At 43.8% G+C, this 15,915-nt stretch overlaps 1 protein-coding gene across 4 annotated transcripts in view; it reads left to right on the top strand.

Moving 5' to 3' along the window:
* The window catches only part of septin9a (septin 9a), a 74,341-nt gene that overhangs the window by 1,690 nt on the left and 56,736 nt on the right, over positions 1-15,915 (top strand). For 2 of the 4 annotated variants that reach the window (XM_078269244.1, XM_078269249.1), the window contains exon 2: positions 8,472-8,534. The exons of 1 other annotated variant lie outside the window; for it this stretch is intronic. In XM_078269244.1, coding sequence (XP_078125370.1) covers positions 8,472-8,534 — 63 coding nt within the window. Of the gene's footprint in view, positions 1-8,471; positions 8,535-10,607; positions 10,684-15,915 lie in introns of those variants that run through there. One more of the 4 variants, XM_078269247.1, reaches the window with a different exon arrangement.

The following is a 15,915-nucleotide window of genomic DNA, read 5'->3' on the forward strand; positions in this document are numbered from 1 at the left end:
CTTCCTGTGTGTGTGTTCTCCCTCTGCTGTGCGACATGTGTGGAGCTGTCACATTCCTTGTCAGAGCTCTACTTGTGGAATTGTCTAATAACAAAGTGTGTGTAGTCTGATGTATGTGCGTGTGTTATGAAAGGCCCTCCTCTCTAACGTGTAGGGGTTTTTAGACAAGCATCACAGATGTAGAGGGGTGGCTTTGACCTAGTCCACACATACACAAGTATTTTTTTTCAATGTAGCTTTATCTATGCACTTTGGTCTTTAATCCACACACAAACGGGGGTTTTAGGTCACTGTAAACAGAGCTTTTGGAAAACACAGGCAAGGGTGAAGGGTTGTAAAACGTCATTTGTGTGTTGTCGTGTAAATTGTCATTGTTGTCAAGAAAATTAAGGTTTTGGGCTTGTAACGTTATGTGCGCCGTTATCGCCTTTTTGAGGTGTCGCCAATGAGGCAACATTTCTTCTTCCATTGTATGTGTATGTGGAACAGAGACAGAGTCAGAATGTGCTACGGAGGTCACTGCTAAATCATACAACACTGCCATGACACAGACCCTGCCGCCAACGCTGTCGGTCTTGGACCAGACCAGAGACAGTTTAGAACCGAGACGCCCAACGCAGAGTAGGCCTAATTTCCTGTATCTGTGTCATGTGGGTTCCGCCATTGACACGCCTCTTAAGGAGACTAGCGACAGGTCCTGAGTGTATTGATTACAATGGGAAGTGAACTTGAACACAGATTATGCCAGATTAGTTTGTCCCATAGTCACCGAAGTAAATATTGGACCCATTTTCACAAGCCACATATCGCTCCAACATTCTGACAGTAAAATGGCATTTTTCAGATGGACAAAGATGAACAAAATGACTTTGTTCGATACCTATTTCTGTCTCAGGAACAAACACTTGCGAGATCTGGCAACACAGATAGGCTAAAGTCAACTAATGTTCACAAACGTGACAGATAACTTATTTTCGTAATGCTTAATATGGCTTTTAGCTGTGTAAATATCTAATGTTAGCAAATTTATATTAATAAATTATGCAAATATAACTTTTAATCCATCCGCACGACGTTCACTACCCTTACAAACGAGGACATTTAGGAGAGAGCAAGTCCCGTTTTATACCATATGGGCAGTTTAGTTGTAGAGAATCTTTAACGACACCGTCGGACTTCTAGTTGGTGGGTAGTAGTTAGAGATTTTTAGAGGGACAGTCCATGTATGGATGGGTGAGTTTTGTTTTTTTATTGAACAAAGGAAAACCCCTGTTTTTAATAATGTACATGTGGACTAGGCCTGAGAAAGGACGATTCGGCCTGTGTGTCAGCACGTGTACGTATGTTTTGTATGCAAATACGAATGCCCTTACACATACAAGCAGAATGATTGTGTATCTGGCACATGTGAAGTTTTAGTTTTAAACCTTACGTATAGAAATGTGTATACATGTCATGTTTTGAGAAGGGGTTGCTTAGGCGAGTGTGTCTGTGTGTATGTCTCTGTGTTCACTCATGCCCCTCACAGCTGCTCGAGGAGCCGATCCCTGCCTTGTACACCACTCCCTCAAGTCGTCTGGATCAATGAGTAACCCGTATGAACAACAGCCCACTCCAACACACAGAGTCATTTTTTTCCAAGTACACTCCTCCTGGTATGTGCTTTTATGTGCTGCTCAAAACGCACACATACGCACCTAATTCCACTACTTGTACCTGTGTGACGAATGCCTCTCCATGCTGCATTACGGCTTTTAGCCTGTTTATACTGGAGAGTCAGTGAAGCTTTGATTCAGAGCCTGAAGCTATTGTTAGATGGTAACTTGAAAGTCAAGCTATAAACTGTGTTGAGACATATTTGCCCTGTCATCTAGCAAAGCATGCAGAGGATGGTCTAACCTTCAATTTGGCTTCCTAGAAGCCTGTGAATATAGACTAATAAGGTATTGTAACACGTGGACATGCACATACAGCACTCTGGTTGGTATCCGGGCCATATGCAGGGTTTTAGAAATGCTGAGGTCCGAAAACTAAGCTGCCTTAGGGGGTTCGGGCGAGCATGCCCATGTGTTCAAGTCAAAGGAAATTTACACTACAGTCACCATTAAAATCGAATCATTACCAAATATGGGAGCAATAGGTTGATTTTGTTGATTTTCTGTTAATTTCTCTCTCGTTGCTCATCTCTTTGTTCTCCATACCTGCCAACACTCCGTTTTCCTAGGGTTCTCACTTATTTTAAGAAATCTCCCACCACCCTCGTGTTTTGTTGTTTCTCCTGGGAAACTCCTGTAATTTGCATGCCGCTCAAACTTAATTATAAATAATCGTCATACACAGATCCATATGTTTGGTTTGTTTGTCTGACATCATCCACTTTGTCAGATTGTCTATTAAACGCAATCTACACACAATCTACACACTCCATACAACTTCAACCCAGCTATTACTGCAACCTGGCAACCCACAATCCACAACCTGATTCAAGGGTCGTGTGCAGCTGCTCTCTGCGCAGGCAGACGTAGCTGTTAGCTTAGCTGTTGTTAAAATGGCAGGGCAGGACAGCATATAGTAAGTATTTACACCTGGAAATTTAAGCAGAGTCGGACTGAACAGTTTCCATTTATATCTGCTACTCACCAGGATAGTGACCAAAATTGCATACAACAACAACAACAACAACAACAACAACAACAACACCAACACACACATAAACTGAGAAACAAATGCATAGGATAGACACATTTATTAATATTATATTACATTCATGAAATGATAAATGTTAATTTAAAATGATGTGTGTTTTGTATCAGTGTTAAACTGCAGCATTTATGTGATAAATTGATGTTTTATCATAATATAAATCTGCCCATTTTTATTGTAAACCTTATACGAATGACAGGTGTAGCAGCGATAACTACGCTGGCGTGGCTTAGTGAACTGTGGAATTGGCCATTTGTCTAACAGGTATTCTTTAAAGATAGATAGGCTATTAATCCAAAAACTGTGTGGTTGTGTAAATAGCTTAAATGCATGTAACAAAATAATTACTTCCACTTTGTTCTACACTATACTCTATCTACACAGTGTCACTGATATACTCTGGAATGTGGACTTCCCCTGATTGTAGGAGGCCTACAGTCTATGTCTTGTCTCTGCTGTGTATGATCCTCCCCTCTCAGCCATGTGGAGCCTGCTCTGAAGTGTCCACTCCGCTCTGTGTTTATTATCTGCAGCAAAGAATGCAGCTCTGTGATGCTGGCTGCTGCTGCTGGGGGTGTCAACTGATACAACAGACTGCCTGTACAGTAGGCCTGAAGCCAGGAGAGAGCCTGTAAAAAGATAATGGCAGGCTCAGAGAGGATATGATGTGTGGTAGAACATGTGCACTTACATGGGTATTAGAATGATAAAGTGCATGGACAGGCACACATACATGTATTACAGGCATACAGGCACACATACATGTATTTCACCATTTCAAATAGATAACAGAAACATATAAGTGACCTCATCTCTAACGTCATCTGATTAACTTATAGACTTGATTGGACAGACTTTACCACTAATCTAGAAGGGAAACGTCCATAAAACGAAATGTGCAGGAGCAACCTTGTCCTGTCATGACATGAATACATTTTTTATTGCTAACACTTTAAGTGTTAGTGATTCATATCTTTTCAGCGAGCTTACTGGAGCGGAGAATTTGCAAGATAATGCCTGTTAGCTGCATGCGAGCCTCATTGTTGGGAGCAAACAAACTCTTTATATTACTTATAGCAAAGTAGTGTAAAAAGAAAATAACTCTTTATAACATTACAACTATCTGGGAGTTGAACAAACATAATTTATATTGGCTGATTTCAACTGATGGTGGCATGCTTCATTTTCAGTTTCAGTTTGATCAACTTTATTATACATGATAGTTCAGAAACAGTATTGCAAAAGTGATTAGATCAATACAGTCAATAAACATAACATTTAGCCCTGTGCTTTAATGCACCGCCACATAAAAACCAATAAAGCATGTGCACCATACCATGTTAAGATGGAGTGACATTTATTTAGTATTTCTCACATTTCTCAACGTGCATATACAGTACACACAGCCGCTCACTCACTCAGTTGTTCACATATGTGTGACATACAGTTAACTACATGTTTCCTGGGGAGTTTCAACCCATAAAGCTCCGTGAACTATTTAACTTACTCTGTGGGTTTTAACAGCCTCTCAAGAAGGAAGGCCGATCCTTATCTGCCACACCAGTATTGTTTTATAGACTGCCACGGTATCCTGTCTAACCCCGGGTTAAAAAGACTTTTATATAATATGATTTGGGCTTGTGTTTGTGTTGTGAAGAGTACACAAAGGTGACTGTGTGGTTGTCAAAGCGGTGTTGGTTTTCAATGAGCATGGTGAGTGAGGAATAGGTTTGTGTTGAAATTGTAGATGTAGGAAAAGGTGTTGCCAGTTCATACCTTTGGCGCCAGAACAACGGCTATTCATTTGGGAGGAGTGCAGTTCAGGGTCATGGCCAATGTCTTTTCTCGACTATGTGTGACCTCATGTGCGTGTGAGTCTGTCGGTGTCTGTGTGTGTGTGTTCAGTGTGGTCCTTACTCATTAGGAATGCATCCAGGTAAAGACCATATCTGGATATAAAAAACAATCTTGAAAAATTGCTCTCTAGTCATTCTTTCTTTCTTTTTTAACTCACTCTCTTTCTCTCCACCCCTACATCTGCTCCCAGGTCTTTCACAGGCATAGTTGTAAAATGCTGTGTTTGCAGTGTACCCTTAACATGTGTAATGAGGGCCATAAAAGCACAATGGAACAGATGGGTGATTAGAGAGACAGAGGAGGAAGGGAATTAGGTATGAATGATGTTAACGTTTTCACATATTGATTTTGACTGTGTGAGGACAGTGTTTAGTGACGGTAGCTTTATACTGTAACTGTGGACAGAATAAAAATTACAACGGTTGTTATTAAGTTTAAAAGAAAACACCTCTTCCATCCCATTGTTGTGGCTACACTTCAACAATGTCTACCACACAATTGATTAATGCGTTAATGAAAACACAACATAGCCCTAAAGGGAAAGGTGCAGTAAAAGAGGACAGAGGAAAAGGGAGGGAAGGAAAGAAACAAGGTAAAGATCCTTTACCTCCTGCTCAAATAAGACAGAGTGTGGCCTCCTTTTGCAAACACAAAAATCTCAGGTAGTTGTGTGTGAAAAAGAGACAGAGCATGCATTATAGTGCATGTTTTGTAAATCACTCCACCCTTGTGTGTGTGTGTGTGTGTGTGTGTGTGTGTGTGTGTGTGTGTGTGTGTGTGTGTGTGTGTGTGTGTGTGAGAGAGAGAGAGTGTGTGTGTGTGATAGCTCTTGTCTTTCAAGTATGTTAAAGTGCTGCACCCTCTGCCCTCTGTTTACCTTCTCTAGTCATCTGAGACCAATAACTAATCAGTTGACATGTTTGTCCAGGCATAGCCATGCACTTGACCAGTCATGTTACACACACAGACACACAACCACATACACGGCTATACCAAGCAGTGCAATTTACATCAATCAGTTGAGGCATATAGTAAATACACAGGCAGCAATGCATTTACTCAGGTTCACAATATCACTTGCGGCACTGCAAGGTTTTTTCCATTAGAATAAACACTGGTTTCATTCTTTTTATGTATCATGTGCACGTAATGACCTCTGTTGTACATAGCAGTGTCATAAGGCAAATATGACCTCAGAAGATTACAAATCCCCTCGAGGGGAACAATACATGGATCATGTCGGGAGATTTTTTTAAGAAACCTGTTCAAGCAGTGATATGTGCTGTGTGTGTGTGTGTGTGTGTGTGTGTGTGTGTGTGTGTGTGTGTGTGTGTGTGTGCATGTGTGTGATGTGTGTTTTTTTGTGGCCCTAGACAAGACTGAGCAGGTTAGTACAGCCACATGTACACAAACACACACACACACACACACACACACACACACACACACACACACACACACACACACCTTTGTGCCAACACATACAGTTTAACTATTCAGGTGTCACTCCTTTAGTTTGTATTAAAACTCACTGTGATTGGCTAAGGCTGGCTTTATGTTTGTCAGTACTTTGCCCTCACTTTAAACCACTCGGCGGCCAGAACTGTTGTTACTGCTTCTATGGCACAGTACTTTGTTGCAATGGTAATTTTTGCTTGACTTTTGAAGCACTTTGTGTTGTAAGAGTGTGTGTGTGTGTGTGTGTGTGTGTGCTTCTCTCAAGCTGTATTCCCAGATAAAAGAGTAAATAGGTATGGACATGCTTTTTGGCTGCAAGGCTTGAAAGACTTGGCTGGCTTTTATTTGTTCTGTCATGTTTCTATACACTTAAGCTCTAAAACACACGTATCTGTATACACACACACACATTACAGACTGACAGTGTTATCACATGGCTCATAGCAGATTCATGAGTTGCACTTAAAGCAGGAAAAGGGGTTGACTCTTTGACTGTTGCACCTTTGACAATCTGAGCGCCCAGTTCGCGATTTAAAGTCTAAGAAATGAGTCTTTACTTCCTCTCTGAATTAACAATCAAGCCAGAAGCAGCTCTGTTACTGACATGTATATCAATTTTAGATTAATATTTACTGTAAAACTGAAATTTTTACAATATACGTAACCTGGAACATGTTTTCTGTGTCAGTGCTTTGTTGAGTTATATATATCAATTTAAAACAATGAGAGTATCTGCACTTGTCAAAGTATCCAGCCTCTTCTGCCAATTGTATTTACCATCTTCCTTCTGTGCTGTTACGTGCCAAGGAAGTACAAATGAGCTAATGCAAAAATATTTGCTTGAATAGACATTATTTTGTTGTGTTTTAATTGAATGTGTTATTCAGAGTAATCTGTCAATTCTGATGTGTAAAAGCAACATCTGTAATATAATTGGTGAAAAGTAAACAGTTATGCTTTGCACCATCTGACAAGCAAGCATTTTTGAAGAAGTAAACGGGCAGCTTCACTTAGCCTCATGTTTGTCACACTCAAGATGCAGTGTAGTAAAATTTGGGCTTGATTGGTCTCGCTACAGAAATTGTTTGTCTTGTGGGGCTGGTCGTGGCAGAAATATATATAAGGGCACTGATCTCTGTTTGCACATTTCATCACACACACACACACACACACACACACACACACACACACACACACACACACACACATTACACTAGCTTTACTCATGTCTTCCAGTCATACAGCGGTACATTCACTCCCTTTCCCCTCGGACCAGCTGCCTCTTTGTTGAAACCAGTGACAACACAGGTGGAAAACCAACCACCATGTTTGCTGGCATTACTGGCAGAAAATGAATGTGGAAGGAAGTATTTCTAAGAACAGGATGGGACAACTGAACTTACTCACCAGCCACCGGATGAACTTACCTCATTTGAACAGCACTGGCTGGGTTGATGCAGAGAGGAACAGACGACGGGGGATGTGGAGAAACAAACAAGTGTGTGCTTGATGTAAGAGAGATGCAGCATCTTGTCGTGCCATCACCTGTTCCAGGAACCATAAATGTGAACATCATGGTGGCACTAGAAGAGAAGTCAGCAGATCACCAAAATCACTAGGGTTTATTATGTGTGGAGCATTAATATCTGTACATTCTGTAACATTCTGTGGCAGAGATATTTGAAAAACTTGAATAGAAACTTGGTTTATTTACATTATATGATCATGTGTAATGCTTGGGCACTTTTTTGTGATGATAACCTGCCAATCCCCTCACTGATATTTGACAGAATTAAGTTTTATTTTACTGATGTGCAAACAGGTCACACACACAGTGAAAATACACACCTTAGAAAGGTTTTTATACCTGAAGAAGAGTTGTCCCACTCTGTGCCATGCAGTTTTATTACCATGCTATACTTCATGCATTTTGTCCTACATGCAAGTTTGGTCTGAGGTATTTCCACATCATCCACACTGGGGGAAAAAAAGTCTGGCTTTCCTTCAGCAACTAAATGTCAGTTTCTCAGTGGTCAAGCAATAATAGCGATCTTTCAAATACCGGCGTACTTTGTTTTTTTCACATAATAACTATAGATTACTTGGCCTTAGGGAGAATGTGAAGCAACTGTTTTCCACTTGGTGCTTATGCATGTTTTGCTGCATTGTTACAGTAAGTCCAGAGCAATGGCTTAAAAGCTAATTTATTGGACAGTCAAAAACCAAACTTGCCACTCAGGCTGGTCTTACTGTAATATAAGTAAAAATAACAAAAAACTGTTGGCAGTGAAGCATTTATCAGAAATGATGTATCAGAGCATGTGCAGTAGATCTTTCCTAATGCTGAGCCTCTTGTTGATGAATATGTAATGGCACATCTGTTAATGATACAGTTTCTCTTTACTCCAGGAGATGTTACTGATGTCCTTTTGTCCTTTTTGTCCCATTTACAGTGAGATCAGCCAGCGGGCGGACAAGGAGAACAGAAAGAGAGGGATCTGGCATCACCAGTCCCAGTGAGTAGACTGCACCCCTTTCACTTCCATCTACACATACATCAGTCCATTCATCATCATCCATACATTCCGCACATGCGTACCAGGTACAGCATACATTCAGTACATCCATATAGCTGAAAGACTGTCCACTGACAGATCCATGTCCATGCATCTATCATCCATCCAGATTTGGTCATTGTCAAAGTCATACACTGTCTTAACAACCTACATTTAATCACTCACCATTCCTCTAAAGCATTGTGTAAGTCAATGTCATTGCAGAGGGATGTGGTAACACTGAGAGCAGAGCAAGTCCGGTTTCCTGTTCAGATAATAGCTGATAGCAAGTAAACAACAAATCACAGACGCAGATAGTTTTAGAGACAGACGGATGGCACAGTGTCTTACAAAGAACAAAAGTAATTTGTGTCTTGGTATGCTGATTTGTGTGTGTGTGTGTGTGTGTGTGTGTGTGTGTGTGTGTGTGTGTGTGTGTGAGTGCGCATACGCAGAAAAGTGTGCCTCTTTCTTTTCTGCAGAGAACATTTTAAATATACTGTATTCCCAGCCATCCAAAAGAAATTAGATTTTTGTTTGTGTTTCTGCCGACTAGAACAGAAGACATAGCAAGATAACTAAAAGAGCACCACTAGCTATTCTGTCACTATTGGTATCAAGACATTTCTTTGCTACGTTTTAGTCATTAATTACTTTGGAGTTGCATGTCACACTCACGCCTCCTTTTGCTAGGTTTGTAAACTGTTTGACCATTACTTATGGTAACTTACAAGCCATCAGAGTTACATGTTTTGGCCATTTGGGGTCGCCAAAGCGCACATTTTCCTTATTTCATCACCTAGTGCTTCAAAATTTGGCAGCTGGCTTTACTGAAAGAACTAATAAACATATGACTAGAGACAGATACGTATATTAAAGAAAAAAAGAACCATACAAACACATTGCACACACATGCAATACCCAAGGGCACTGACTGGAGCGATGTGTGTTGCACAAATGTCAGACTGACATGTCTGAGTGTGTTTGATCTCTCTATCAGAGCTCAGACGCTCACCATGTGAACTTTGACCCCAGGCGCAGTGTGAGTGACGTGCTAAAGGTCAAAGGTCATCTGACTTTCCTGAAGGGAGAGATTGGTCTACACCTAGCAACAGTTTAGAGCGAGGGCTAGAGTTTCACTAATCTTCATAAAACACACACTAGTCACTCTTTCTTTCTCTGTCTCAAATATTCACGCTTGCTGTCATTGCCCTCACACTGCCTCTCCTGTATTAACCCTTGAAAACATTTTTGGGAAGTGTGTTTTGACAGAGTCCCCCCTTGCTTCCACCCTGTATTGTTTTTGCATGTCAGTATTATTTCAACAGACTATCATCCTTCCACACGTTTACAAAGGCAGAGCTGTATCCGATTCATCATGAGGAAGTCTAGACGTAGTTCAAGGAATGTCTTTCAATCCATTGACATGATTGCTGCTGGGATCAAATGAATCATGGCTACACACACACACGCACATGCACACGCACACTCTCACACACGCATGCACGCACACACACACACACACACACACACACACACACACACACACACACACACACACACACACACACACACACACACACACACACACACACACACCCAAGGAACATTATAAGTAAGCTGACTGAAGAGGTTGCAAGTCCAGCGGGTTATTTTAGTCTGTAAGGAGCCTGTCCATGTCACATGGCGGAGCTAATGGTTTCTATTTTCAAGATACAATGCTGCTTCAGTCTTTTGCTCTCATCAGAGGAAAGGGAGGGTAAGAGAAAGAAAGAGAGAGCTGCGAATGCAACATATGATAAGCACATGGGGATGTCGTAATTCTGAATTCATTAGCAAGACACACTGAAGAAATCAAACTGGGGAGAGGGAGGGAGAACAGAGAGCCTGAAAGAAAAGAGAGAGTAAGAAGAGGAGGAAGAGGAACAGAGGGAGGGAGGGAGGGAGGGAGGGAGGGAGAGAGGGAAGTCCAAAAAAAGAGAGAGAGAGAGAGAGAGAGAGAGAGAGAGAGAGAGAGAGAGAGAGGGAGAAAGAGAGTGGAGTTAAAGAGCAGACACTACATGTGGCTGTGGAGGGAGTGATCTGGTTATGGAGGGGGACAAATTCTCAGGTAAGACAAACTCTCCGGAAACTCTCAACCCAGATGCTTCTATTCTGAATAAAAAACAAAGTGTAGTTTAAGGTTCTTCAATCAGTGTTTTTACTGTGATGGGGTGTCTATTCTGTAGCAGCCTGCCTCTATTTTCCCCTCTATGGTATTTTCCATTCTCTCATTCTGTCCTGTTTGCTGACTGCATGTTTTCTTTGGGGTTTGGAGCTGGAGCTCTGCAGCAGTTTGTGTAGCTGTAGCAGCTTAGCGGACGTATTTTGGTGTATCTGTCTTTATCTGTTCTGTGCCTGTTGTGTTTGCATGCTTTTTTGTCTCTGTTTGTGTCCACCATCTCCACCCCTCTCTGTCCCATTGTTTCCAGTTAAAAATTTTTTGTCTTTACAGGTTGTCGCTCAGTTGCCAACTTTTTTCCATTCCCTGCCAATCTACACATTTTCACATTCACAAGACATTCATTCCAGGACAGAAAACTTTCTGAGCATTCTGTGGTGAAGTGACACAGAAACAGCATATATTTCTCAAACATGTTCTCTCTCTTTTTTCCCGTACATCTGCATTCTCCCATTCTTCTTTGGTGTGAAAACAGGAAAGAGCTCTGTTTGAACAGTACTACTCTTGTCCCTTGTGGCTCTGATCCCGAGTCGGCCATCAGTCAGTCCCTCCCTCAGCTAACAGGAGAAAGCCCTGCTTCAGTCCACTAGCAAAGAGTAAGCTGAACTTGCAAATGAAAGTCCTTACTTTTTCCAAACTGCCCCTCTGACGTTGTTTTCACCATTGGATGCTGTAAACAATATTGAATTGATAAGACGCCTGTGTGTGTGTGTGTGTGTGTGTGTGTGTGTGTGTGTGTGTGTGTGTGTGTGTGTGTGTCTGTTGAACATTATGCTAAAGTCATTAGTGAAGCAATGCTTTCTGCTTGTTAATGGTATGTTATGAGTGTTAGTGTGTGTGTGTGTGTGTGTGTGTGTGTGTGTGTGTGTGTGTGTGTGTGTGAGAGAGAGACCCAGCATAGCTTGTAGCACCTACACAGTGTGTGAAATCTGGATGGAGGTGAGATCATTGACAAGTGTGTGTGTGATGGAGGTATCACTCTCCCTTCTCTCTCTCTCTCTCTCTCTCGTTGTGGCCCCTTGTCTCCAGGTGCTTCCTCCAGGGAGCTGTAACGGCTTCAGCAGGACATACTTTGTGTATGTTTCTGTTTTGACAGAATGTTCACTGGAGTATTTATGCATTCATACTTTCTAGTGTGTAGTGTGTATGTCAGTGTGGTTTTGGGTCAGTTTGCTGTTATGCGTGTGTGCACACAAATAGGAGGTATGTCGAATTGTATGTCTAAAGGCTTTGACCTCTATGTGTGAGTGTGTGTGTACAGCCTGTGACAAAGTAGAGGAATCAATTCATTGTGGTCTATTGGCTTCTACAGGCTCATATATAATAAAATTGTATTTCAAATATTTGGACATGTATTGGTATGGCCAAATTAATTCAATTCACTTCTCGCTAACGTTCCTCCCACTTTGCTGTTGATGCTGATATGTAAGGCTCCCTTTGTTTCCTGTGCTTTCTTCCCACATGAATCAGCAATGATGACGCTCTCAGCGGAAACTGTCCATCAGCCACACAGAGAAATAGGGGCTGACGCGCCCCATTCATTCCAATCACAGCGAGGTCATCTGATGATGTTTCATGAAAGTCTTTGTGACACAGCCACCGTCAGCTCAGACTCATGACTTAGCAGCCTTGGCTAGCTTAGCTGACCCTCATGCAAAGGTTTTAATGAAATCAGTGAAAGATGTCAGTCATCTTGAATCTGTGCTGTTTGATATGTAATATACGCTTCCCCCACCAGGTGGAGGTGCTAAATTGAGTAATCCAAAATACCTTCACCATAATGTCTCCCTCTCTCAGTTGTGAACAGTCACATGAGACAACAAGTGTTTATCACATCCTACCTGTTTTGAATATCACCCTATAGGTTTACAGAGAAATGTAATTACCTAGAGGAAATTGTGGCCATGTTGTGTCACGATTGGTGTTGTTGGGTGAGTTGCCGTGGCAACGTGCTGAGCAGAACAATGTGAGTGCAGCGGGAGCAATGAGGATGCCGTTTACAATGCTGGCATGTTGACGTACGAAACTGTGTTATTACCCGGTGGAGAGAGCAGAGGGCGGAGGTGAGAGAGAGACAGAGCGACAGAGAGAGACAGAGAGAGAGACAGAGAGAGAGACAGAGAGAGGCCTATTGAGAGTCATCAGTGATGGAGGACAGCTGCTCTCTCTATTTACCAAGCCATCCCATGCGTGTTGGAAGACACACACATGCAGGCAGAAGCATGTGTGCAGACCATAGACTGTATATAGGGTGCAGACAGTCGAAAACACACACACACACACACACACACACACACACACACGTGCACGCACACACACACACACACACACACACACATTTATACAGTGTAATTTTTTTTATAGCTCCTTGAAAGACACACAGGCACATTGCAAAAAAAATCACTGAGCAATCAAGGGGGTATGCTAGCATGTGTGTGTGTGTGTGTGTGTGTGTGTGTGTGTGTGTGTGTGTGTGTGTGTGTGTGTGTGTGTGTGTGTGTGTGTATGTCTGTGTGTGCGTGCAGTGCAGTCGTGCCATGTTTCCAACAGGTGCAGTATTTGATTAAAGTTAGCAGAGCCTGGCTGGGTGCTGCTGTTTAACATTTGGTTAAGGGCAGCTGCTGTCACTACAGCTGTGCATATACTTTAGGCGAAGCTACTTCAGCATGTGGGCTCTGGGGCCACGCCATGGGTTTTCGTGTGGGTGTGGGTGTGTGTGTCGGTAATATTGTGAAATTGTCTGACCTGCAGCTATATATGTACACTGATCAGCTTCAGCTATGCAAATCTTTTGTTTGCAAACATTTTTGAACATACTGGACAGTCAGTGATCCTCACTGCAGTGCTCTCTCTTGCCGTTCATTGCCACGTTTAGCTGAGAACACAGTACTATACTGTAGTGTACTGTACTGAAAGCCAGGCACTTCTCTGGTTATGTTTATACTACCAGTGCTGCTGATTTCATTAGTCATGCTAACACTGCTCTCTGTGTCTGTGTCTCTCTGTTTCTTTCTTGCTTTCTCAAATCTTCCTGCTAGTTTCCATTTAAGCAATGGGGGTTCTCTCTCTGCCTGGGGAGAGAACTGGCACACATTTACCCTCCTCTCCTCTGAGAGTCCATCTACCCCTCCTCTCCTCCTCTCCCCTCTGATGTCCTGAGCCAGGTACAGCTGCTTATTATGGGTGTTGCCATGCAAACAGAGCAGTGGTAACTAGCCAGTCACATCCAAAATATACACACATGTACAAATGAACACACGCAATCAATGCACACACTCACCAACGCTCAACACGCACAGATTTAACGTCATCCAGATGGCTGACATAGCCTGACTCATGGATGAGCTGTCTACATGGAGGCCAACGCAGCTTTTGTTTAATGATGAACTCAGCAGGAACCTTGGGTTTCCTCTGAAGCTGATATTGGTAATTTTTGAAATAACAATTACTGTCTAAACCTCTTCTCCGGGAACCATCACCTTATCGTGGTGGAGAGGTTTGTGTGTCCCTATGAACCTGAGGGCTGTGTTGTCTGGAGCTTTGTGCTCCTGGTAGGGTCTCCCAAGGCAAAGTGGTCTCAGGTGAGGGGCCAGACAAAGAATGGTTCAAAAATCCTATGAAAAATCGAGGAAGGGATGAAGTGACCCTGCCCGGAGGAAGCCCGGGGCCCCCGTCTGGAGCCAGGCCCAGATGGAGGGCTCGTCAGCGAGCGTCTGGTGGCCGGGTTTGCCACGGAGCCCGGTCGGGCACAGCCCGAAAAAGCTACGTGGCGGACATCCCTCCATCCCATGGGCCCACCACCTGTGGGAGGAACCGCTGGGGTCGGGTGCGCTGCCACATGGGTGGCAGTGAAGGTCAGGGGCCTCGACGGACCAGACCCGGGCAGCAGAGGCTGGCTCTGGGGGACGTGGAATGTCACCTCTCTGTGGGGGAAGGAGCCGGAACTTGTGCGGGAGGTGGAGCGCTACCGGTTAGATCTGGTGGGGCTTACCTCTACGCACAGTCTTGGTTCTGGAACCATACTCCTGGATAGGGGTTGGACTCTTTTCTTCTCCGGAGTTGCCCAGGGTGTGAGGCGCCGGGCGGGTGTGGGGATACTCACAAGCCCCCGGCTGGCGCCGCTACGTTGGAGTTTAACCCGGTGGGACGAGAGGGTCGCCTCCCTACGCCTGCGGGTTGTGGGGGGGAAAACTCTGACTGTTGTTTGTGCATATGCACCAAACAAGAGTTCAGAGTATTCGGCCTTCTTGGAGACCTTGAGTGGAGTCCTGCATGGGGGGCTCCAGTCGGGGACTCCATAGTTCTGCTGGGGGGGACTTCAACGCGCACGTGGGTAATGATGGAGACACATGGAGGCGTGATTGGGAGGAACGGCCTCCCTGATCTAAACCAGAGTGGTTGTTTGTTGTTGGACTTCTGTGCTAGTCATGGATTGTCTATAACGAACACCATGTTCGAACATAGGGATGCTCATAAGTGTACTTGGTACCCAGAGCACCCTAGGCCAAAGGTCAATGATCGATTTTATAATCGTTTCATCTGATCTGAGGCCATATGTTTTGGACACTCGGGTGAAGAGAGGGGCGGAGCTGTCAACCGATCACCATCTGGTGGTGAGTTGGGTCAGGGGGTGGGGGAAGACTCTGGACAGACCTGGTAAGCCCAAGCGGGTAGTGCGGGTAAAGTGGGAACGTCTGGAGGAGGCCCCTGTCCGACAGACTTTCAACTCACACCTCCCGGCGGAGCTTTTCGTGCATCCCTGTGGAGGCTGGGGGCATTGAACCCGAGTGGACAATGTTCAAAGTTTCCATTGCTGAAGCTGCGGTGAGGAGCTGTGGTCTTAGGGTCTTAGGTGCCTCAAGGGGCGGTAACCCACGAACACCGTGGTGGACACCGGTGGTCAGGGAAGCCGTCCGACTGAAGAAGGAGTCTTTCCGGGATATGTTATCCCAGACGACTCCGGAGGCAGTTGCAAGGTACCCGAAGGGCCCGAAGGGCTGCAGCCTCTGCCGTGAAAGAGGCAAAGCAGCGTGTGTGGGAGAAGTTCGGAGAAGACATGGAGAAGGACTTTCGGTCGGCACCAAGGTACTTCTGGAAAACCGTTCGCCACCTCAGGAGGGG

Source organism: Sander vitreus, chromosome 15, assembly GCF_031162955.1.
Source record: "Sander vitreus isolate 19-12246 chromosome 15, sanVit1, whole genome shotgun sequence".
Classification (NCBI taxonomy): domain Eukaryota; kingdom Metazoa; phylum Chordata; class Actinopteri; order Perciformes; family Percidae; genus Sander; species Sander vitreus.